Source organism: Dendroctonus ponderosae, unplaced genomic scaffold (assembly GCF_020466585.1).
Source record: "Dendroctonus ponderosae isolate FM_Combo_2020 unplaced genomic scaffold, Dpon_F_20191213v2 Dpon_F_20191213_1, whole genome shotgun sequence".
NCBI lineage: Eukaryota > Metazoa > Arthropoda > Insecta > Coleoptera > Curculionidae > Dendroctonus > Dendroctonus ponderosae.
In genome coordinates, this window is record NW_026017110.1 from 26,463,047 (window position 1) to 26,472,391 (window position 9,345).

At 38.5% G+C, this 9,345-nt stretch overlaps 1 protein-coding gene across 5 annotated transcripts in view; it reads right to left on the reverse strand.

Annotated features, from left to right (window-relative positions):
- Positions 1–1,726: 1,726 nt before the first annotated feature.
- LOC109535509 (potassium voltage-gated channel protein eag) overlaps positions 1,727–9,345 on the reverse strand; it is a 36,837-nt gene continuing 29,218 nt past the window's right edge. For all 5 annotated transcript variants that reach the window (XM_048670266.1, XM_048670264.1, XM_048670265.1 and 2 more), the window contains 10 exons: positions 8,580–8,716; positions 8,124–8,278; positions 5,302–5,501; positions 4,994–5,246; positions 4,611–4,903; positions 4,355–4,562; positions 4,081–4,305; positions 3,831–4,027; positions 3,471–3,755; positions 1,727–3,415 (listed from right to left, as the gene is read on the reverse strand). In XM_048670266.1, coding sequence (XP_048526223.1) covers positions 3,296–3,415; positions 3,471–3,755; positions 3,831–4,027; positions 4,081–4,305; positions 4,355–4,562; positions 4,611–4,903; positions 4,994–5,246; positions 5,302–5,501; positions 8,124–8,278; positions 8,580–8,716 — 2,073 coding nt within the window. In that variant the 3' untranslated portion in view covers positions 1,727–3,295. The remainder of the gene's footprint in view (positions 3,416–3,470; positions 3,756–3,830; positions 4,028–4,080; positions 4,306–4,354; positions 4,563–4,610; positions 4,904–4,993; positions 5,247–5,301; positions 5,502–8,123; positions 8,279–8,579; positions 8,717–9,345) is intronic.

Below are 9,345 nucleotides of genomic sequence, written 5' to 3' on the forward strand. Positions count from 1 at the left end.
GAAACTTCGTATCTAATCTCAATGCAAATTTAGTTTGTTTAGATACAGTCTCTGAATCTGTCAAATTTCTGACGTCACCACTTATGGAGCGTATTCTAGACAAACAAGTGCTCTTCACCCGACTAGAAAAATCTTTTCGTTTAAGGGCAAATCGAGATCAAAGTTTTTATCCTTCTCAACCCAGTGTTCTTGGATTTAATTGCAATAGCAGCAAATCAAGTCTGCTGGTTTTAAAATGTGCCAATAGTGATTATTGTAATTGTTCAATTTAGACTATTTTTTTTATTATTCATCGTCTAGTTTTATGTGTTGCCAACTGTACTTTCACTTAATATGTTTTTTTTGGTTCTATTGTTCCTTTGACTGATTCCCGCCCTGAATTCAAAGCAACGAAGAGAAACTCCGCACACCGTGACTATTTCGTCTTTGTTTAACCCGAAAAACAATAAATAAAGTATTGCCAAAACAATTCGTCAATCATTCTGTTCTGTCATGGCACAATTGCTCGGTCTCTTAAATGATTTAGAAAGTTATACGGCTCCTCTTCAACTTATTCTTTATCTCTACTGCTCAAAAGAAGCTGCATGCTGTATCGGGGTGGCAGGGGTTAGGGAAAGTGGTAGAAGCTTTTGGTGGCAGGACTATAATTCAACCTTAATTACCCGATAGTAATGGAATTTTACTTTTGTGGAACAGAAGGAGCTCGTGTGTGTAGACAGGCGAGAAATTTCCAATATTTTTGTTTTGAAGTCAATAATTACGAACTTTCCCATTCGAGAAGGGAGTGAATGTGCTGAAGATTGGGGTTAAAATTTATTTTCAAAATATCTTCTTTTTGTTGAACAATACGTTGTTCAGCACTATTATCTATTATAGTATTATTACAGCACTATTACCACCTTTAGAATATATATTTAAAAAAACAGTTTGTGGTTTGACTACTTTCAGTTATAATCTTTTTGGTTAAATCGATTTTTTTCGAACACGGAGTATGATACAGAAGTTCAACTAAAACATATGATGAATGATCGGCTTTTCGGTGGTGAAACAAATTTCTAAGCAATACAGAGTAAAAGTTATTACCTGCAAACTTCGGCGAAACGATAAACGTAAAAACGTCCACAGTCTTATAATCAAACATTCCAAATATTTTTCTGCTATCAATCCACAACTTCCAAAGCAATCCAGCAACTTTTAAGCAAAATACTTTTTCGTATCGGCGAAACGTTAAGTTAACTTTCTTCCTCGTGTATTTCGAAACCTCAAGTTTCGATTAAGGCATGGTTGGGCAAATGATGACAATTTATCGTAATTTTTTTCAAACTGCTGTGAATGTTGCACTCTTAAAACTCCAATTTTGGTCCGTCTCGTTTTTTATTTCCAAATCCTCTTGATCAATTATGTTGTCGCTTGAATACATCTAATTTAGGAACGTGATATGGGTACATATGTCGTCTAAGCCAAACGATTATCTAGCGCCTCGTTATTTGGACAAAACACACCTGGGTGTCACCTATATGGGGCCAATTAGGGGGAGCATTGGACACAGAAGCCGTAAAATTAGTAGCACGAATTTAGGCAACATGTTTTTGCTCTTCAGAAAATGTCTGCTGTTGTTATTATAACGTGAAAAATGTTTCACGATATCTAATGAGATTAGACAAAGCAAGTTCAGGTTGGTGGTGAAAGTTATTGAAAACGTTTCACTTTGCAGCTGAAACCACGGTTTTATTTCAAAGTTGTTTATTTTGCATTTTTACAAACATGTTCAACTACAACAACGTATTGTTTGAATTTAATAGACCTCATAAGAAATTATCGCTCAAGATCTCTTACATATACAGCGGTATACCTCAGAAACCACCGAAACGGACAATTACGATTGCTGCTTATGGATGAAACTTCAAAATTTTTCTTTAGTAACTATTCTTATTTTTTCAAAGACCAACGCCCAAGTAGTGATAAAAATTTGGAAATAGACCGCATTAAAACTGCAGTTATTTCTGAGGTACAGGTATCGAAGTGGAAACTGGATTTCTGCTTTTGGAAGGTTCTTGTATAGAAAATTGGTATATGACCTACAAAAGCTTTGAAAGTCTAACACGAATTGATTAAAAATGCTTGGACACCGGGGCACACTACCAAAAAACTGCTACCAAAATAACAGATATCAAGTTTCCTATCGAAATTAACCATTTAGAATTATCCATGATTTATTGTAGTGTGATAAAGTTCTAAATCGCATAATTGACATGAAAACCTTTCTGCAAACGAGTACAGGAATTAAAGAGACGTCAGGCTACTTTGAAAAAAAGGTATAACACAACAATAAACCCTGGATTTTGTAAAATTTATTTAAAGGTAGGGACAGCCTCTAAATTCGCGCTTATTTAACTGAAATGTGAAAACTTACTGCCACCACTCAATACCCTCACATTCGTACCCAATTTACATAGTTTCGTAGAAAAGATCCTTAACTAAAATGCGTCTAAAATTGCTTTCTTTGCTTTATTACATGGTTTACCTAGTTGTAACCTTATTATCTAACTTTAGACTTGAAGAATCTACATGTGTCTCGGAATAGGTCAGGAATGTTAAAGTGGCTGATAGAATATGGACTAATTAGCTCATATTTCTTTAAAATTCTGTCTTTCTTACTGCTAGGTTAGAACTACGTTAATATTCCTTTCAATTGTTCAACAGAAGGGTTGTGACGGTTTAGAGAGTACTACAAGACGCGATTAAGGTTTACCAAGTTACCCACAGCGGGAAATGACTAGATAAGACTGATGCAGCTATTGCTTTGCATTTGAAAATTACCAAATGAACTGCTGGTCAACATAAAAAACAGCCCATATTGCAGTACACCACTAATGCCCACTTCCCTCATCACATTTAAAAACCCCATTCGATTTGTGAGGAGAAAATGTGAACACAAAGCCAGTAAGTTAGATTGTTAAATTAAAGAGCACCTTTCGCATAAAGCTTCACAGGCGTGAATAAATCCGCGATTCACCTCGCAGCATGAATTTAAATCTAAATTATATTTAGAATATCTTAAAAGGCATAGAGTAAATGTTAAACAATTAACAATAGTTCTTTTTGTTGGTTTTGTAGAAATAGAAATATATTGCACTTAATGCAGACCCGCGCATCTAAAGGCTTGGTCGCCAAAGAGTCTTTAGTTGGGCGGATCCACTTTCTTAAATATTATTAAAAAAACTGTTCATATAAAAAAACTTAACAGCTAAACAACAGCTAAGAGACCTAAGTTTAAGGAGGGGATCAGCAATCGTTAAAGAAATTCCTTGGGCTTGCGCGAGGACGGGGCTGGAACAGGCTCTTGATGGAGCCTGGTTTCCGTTGGGCTCGAACTATCGGGAGTAACAGTTTTACCACTAGTGGGAGTTGGAATCTATAACAATTCGAAAATTCAAATTTTCCACACACGCCTCAGAAGAATCCTTTACCTGTGGAGCTGATCCTTTGATTCTAGTTTTCGATCTGCGCTTTTTGAGTATTACGGTACCAAGACCGGTACCTTCGCTCGAACATCCCGCCTTTGGAAGGAAATCAGTGGGTCTTTCAACAGGTGTTCCGTTAGTGGAAGACTTCTTTAACGTGTCCGCCGAATCACTGGGCGATTGCGAGCTAGAACCACTTTCTGGATTCAGTCGCTTGAGAATCTCGCTCAACATCTCTTCCATTTTGTTCATTTTTTGGTTCATTTTCTGAATTTCCAGCTTAACGTCTACCTGGAATGTTAAACAGTTCGCGTTTGTATGAGAGCCGTAGTAAAATAGTTGGTTATGCTATAGCATGAACTCTACCTTAAAATCCATAAGATTTGTCAACAATTCTTTATATTCTACTGGAGCAATTTGAGGGTCTGGGACGGCGGTCTGATACATTGATGCAGTTGAGGGATCACGCAAGCCGCAGTCGTAGCTCTGCATCTTCCTCAAAGACAAATTTCGGGGTTGATCGACCTCCACCATTTCGTCAATAGTATCTTGTCGAGTTATCGCTGGAAAAGCCAATATTGATTCCTTAGCAATTTCAATTCGAGAAGTTTTGCACCTGGACTGGAAGTCGCAGAAACTTTTTGCAACTTGGGAAAAATCTTATTGCCCGACCCGGCAGTTGGCTGACTCCCTGAACTGCCAGACGACGAGGAACTTGGGCGATCTTTCGGATCTTTGGCGCTGAGACTTCTTTGGAATGCTGCGCTCGTTTGGTTTGAGCATTCTGAGCCGGAATCCAAACTCGCCGATCCCAGCAGCCTGCTCCATTTACTGCCCCGCACTAAACCCCAGCCATTAAAACAAATTCGAACATATTTAGGAAAAGCTACCTGAACAAGGCCTGGTAACTGTTGTCTTTACTCCGCCACCACTGCTGTCGTCTTTTTCCGCAACTGAGGACAGTTTCGTAGTGGAAACTACCCTGGTTATTTTTTCGCTTCCATCTTCACTCCCCTTTTCAACGTCGCTTTGGCTGCTGGCGGCTGCAGCTGCTGCTTGACTCCGATCCCTTCGGAACTTTGAAAAAATCTTCCTCACCTGCAAAGCACCGGGATTAAAAACCGTCAAAAAACCCTGTTCACTCACCAAATGATCCTGGTTCTGATCGAGTTGCGGCTCGTTCTTGCGGCGCTCAGCCAACTCCTTCTCCCGCTTAACATCGGCCACTTTGCGGAATATGAGCCGATGTCTGAGATTGTAGGTAAGAATTAAGTTTCTGGCGAAGCTGTTGGCAAAAGCTTGATAGAAGTCTAGCACTTCAAGCAGCTTGTCTCTCTTAATAGTATGCAGATCACAGTAAGTAAGCGCGCGGACGTTGGCCGCCGATTGGCCTACAGCGTTGTCTTTCCAGAAGGAATCTCCGAAGACATCGCCCTTTCCTGGGAATGGAAAACAATTACCAACTACTTAATTATACAAAACTCTGAACGATCGTAAATAATTTTAAGATTAAATCCCAGTTGACCTGCCTAGAATAGCAACAACTTCATCGTCTTGTATCACTTCCAACGATCCGGTTACAATGAAGCACAACGAGTCAATTGATTCGCCTGTATGATAAAGCAAGTCTCCGGGCGCTGAATGGGACATTGTGAAGTGCATTGCTAAGGCTCTGAGACATCCATCGGACGCCAACCGGAAAGCTGGATGTTCGTTGAACACTTTCCTGTTGAGGTGGACGCAGATGTCTGCTTTCATGTCTTTCGGGCAAAAATTCAGCACCTGGAAATCAAGCAACTTGAGTTAAGGAAAAATAATCTGCCAATTAAACTGCTACCTTGTCTTGGTCCAGACCTTTAGTCATAGCCCAGGTGGACACCACGTAGTCCATAACACGTTCCGAAAGGGCTTTGGGCACTTCATGCAACTTCATAAACTCCCTCACGTTGTTAAGCATATCATGATACTTTGCTGTTGCCGATGTCATCTGCTGAATTATCGTGGTAACATGACCGAAGATTGTCGCATACAGCAAAGCTGCAATAAAATAGCCACATGAAACTGACTCGGTCCGTTAATGGAATATTATGGAACCGTAAATCACCCTCTTGGTGGGTCTCGACACGACAACCATACTTTTCAGGATCGAAAGTATGGGCATGTGAAAGCGTATCTACCCCCAGAGTATCGCTAAATGACAAAGCGACGAAAATTAGCTGCAGCCCTGGAGGGGCAATAATCCATAGAGCCAATATTCATAACTCGTAAATCAGCTAACCATAATCCGGAATCAGACGGCCATAAGAAATGGATTTGAGAGAAATCATAAGGGTGATTTTTCGATTCTTCCAAGTGTTTTCCTGGCGCCGCTGTAAATGAAATTTATTTTGTCCCGTAAATTTCGTCAGAATTCACTCAACCTATGGACGTTGTCGATTGACCCGACGTCCTGAACATCAAAAATCGGCTTCGCCTGGTTATTAACATAATAAAGTAGCAGATATGAATTGCAAAAAAATATGTTGATATTGAACGATCAGGGATATTCTCAAAGCAAACGATGGATCGCAAAGCTGCATGATTTATTAAACTTGGACAGCTCTTTGGGTTAGTAGGCCATTCTCAGCGACGCCGTTAAATGCGATTTGCCGGAACGATCGACACAAGCAGCCTCGTAGGGAAGTTTTTTGGTCTGGATCTTTCGTCCTTTTCATTTTTTCAGTCGAATTGAAGATGGATTTTATTATTTAGCTGCCTTAAGTGTAGAGACAACATTTAGTTAATATACAGGGTGTCCCGTAAGGACATGATCAAACGGGTACAGCGACAGTTTTTTTCTCAAAAGAAGACGATCTGACTTTTCTGAATCTGAAGTTTTATTAAGAAAAAATGTCTGGCTTCACTGCTACTGATGGTCAAAGTTCTTCAGAAGAAACATGTTTTGTTGTCAAATCGAGAGAATGAATCGCTGTATTTAAATGAGTCTTGCTGTGAATTTTTTCCTTTGCAAGACCCACATTTTCATGAAGCAACCGAGTTCCATCGGCTTTGGGCAAGTGAGGCATTCTTGACGGTCTTGGTACAAAAACTACCAGAAGTTTGGAACTATTTGGTTGCTGGAATCAACTGATTTTTTTTAGTTGATGCAATAATCCTCTTTAGACGTTTTCGTCCTTTTTGTAAAATCTTATACAGGGTGTCCGGTAAGCACATGATCAAAAGAGTACTGCGATATTCTTTGGATCAAAAGAAGACGATCTGTCTTCAGTTAATGTCTAACATTGTTAAGTGGCAAGAAAACAGAAATATTTTTTTTGCAATAACTGTGAATGTTGCAAGATTTTACAAAGAGCACAAAATCGTGAATAAATTATTAGTGCATCAACAAAAAAAAATGAGTTGATTTCATCCACCAAATAAAAAGTTTTGGTAGTTTCTGTACCAGAACACTCAAGAATTCATCACTTGTCCAAAACGGCTGAACTCGCTTGTTTCATCAAAATATAAGTCTTACATAAGAACAAATTCAAAGCGAGTTTCACCAAAATACATCGTACGATTCTCCTGATATTTCAAAAAAGATAAATTTTTTAATAATAATAATAATAATATTTTTTTAACTTTGACCATCATTAGAAGAGAAGCCAGACAATTTTTGTTAATACAAGCTTGGATCATCTTCTTTTGATGCAAAGAATATCGCAGTATCCTTTTGACACTGTATACAGGGTGATTCAAAATTGGCGTCATTCCTTTTAAGGGGTGATAGAGGCTCCCTTGGGGAGTACCAGAAAAATATTGAAATTTTCATTTACGAAAATTTCTAGAAGATATTAACAGTTGAAGATCGAATTTCAACTTTGTTATTAAGAATTATTTTGAAAAAATCCCACGTTGGATTGGCAGCCTATTGGAATACTTAAGCATTCAAAAAGATGTTTTTTGCCATTAACAGATAGTTACAGGTGGATAGCCCTTGTCAATAATAACAATAATTTGTCAAACTGTGACTTACTTTGAATTTCCTTTCACGAATTTGCTGATATGCGATTAGTTCAGGGGAAATGCTACAGTAACATAGCAGAAGCTGAAAGAACTGTAATAAAAACATTTCTGTTCTCTTGCAACTGACAATTTTATACGTTCATTAATTTTTTACATTAACAAAATTTTAATTACGTTTTTCGTAATATCGACAAAGCGATCAGATGGATTTTAAATGAAACTTGCTATGGATTCGTTCCTACGTAAGGGCCATATTTTGCTAAAAATTCGGTGTTTCTATTCGTGAGATTTCTGATGAACGCAATTCGGACGCAAACGCTTCCAAAAGCCGACCGAGCCTAAGATGGGTGAAATTGTTAAATAGCAAGGAAACAAAAATCATTTTTTGTGCAAAAACTATGAATGCTTCAAGATTTTATTGCATGAACTGAAAAAAAAATTAGTAGGTGATTCCAGCTGCGAAATAAAAAGTTTTTTAAAGAACATTACATAAATTTTTTAAAGAACTTTGATCTTCAATAGCAGTGGAGCCAGACATTTTTTCTTAATAAAACTAAAGTCTTCTATTGAGTCAAATAATGTATCTGTGCTCACGGCACACCCTGCATATAAATGCGATTTTTAAATCGAATTTGCATATTAAAGAAAACTTGCCTGCAATTATCATCATACAGATAGTGAAGATCCTTTCATTATCAGTCTCGGCAGCCACATTGCCGAAACCAACCGAAGTCATGCAGGTCATCGTAAAGTACAAGGCCGTAACGTACATCGTCTTCCGCGATGGTCCATTAATCAGTTCCGGAGTGCTGAAATAGTAGCCCCCTATTATATGCGTCCTACAATGCTAGAACTAGGAAAAACATTATTAATTATCTAAGTTCTTCCCAATAGAGCTTCTCAATATCGAACCGTTCGACTTCCAAAAGCCCGAAAACCGGATCGGTTTTCCAGCGAATTAATCGTCGAACGTTAGCAAGAACATGAATGCTAAAACCGGATTTGCGGGATGTGCGTCAACACTATAGCTATAAAGCGACGGCCGTTGGTTTCAGGCCCTGCTACATCGCTATTTAGCTACATCGCTATTTAGCTGAGTGGGTTTCATACCTGGAGTCATTAGGCCAAACGTACGAATATGGACTTTGGGTGATGTTGGCCAGTTTCCAAAGCCAGCTGTATTGGACGCCGTTGTCTGCATCGGAGCGACCAATTGAATACCAGATACATGCCAACCAATGAGCAACCTGAAAAATTAGTTGTCTTAGGAAATCATCATTCTACATTATTACACATCTACCGGAACAAACTCCAGCTAGCTCAATAGTGCCCTGCTAAGACAGGAAGTCGTATCTGCAAAAACGAAGTTTTGAGATATTAAGCAATTTGTAAAGTATGACATGCCATCTTCGCTTATTTGCAAAACTGTTCTTTTTTAAGATCTCAATGTGGACTTCACGTTAATAAACTTACACAAGAAATCTTAGAGAAACACAAGAAACCTTGCTGCTCCTCACATATTCCCAGCACGGGAATATGTGAGGAGCAGCAAGGTTTCAGACACAATAGATCCACTATAGATGCCATATTCATACTCCGCCAAATAGCCGAAAAAGCTATTGAAATCAACAAACCGGTGTTCATGTGTTTCATAGATCTTACCCAAGCATTTGATAAAGTAAGACTGACAGACATCATAAAACTCCTAGAAGAAAGGAAAATTCATCAGAATATTGTGTCCATCATCAGAGAACTAAACACCGGCAATCACACACTCGTGAAAGCAGAAAATAGAACAACAAGGAGAATACCCGTCAACACAGGAATTAGACAAGGAGACAGCCTAAGCCCTATATTGTTTAACATCATCATGGAT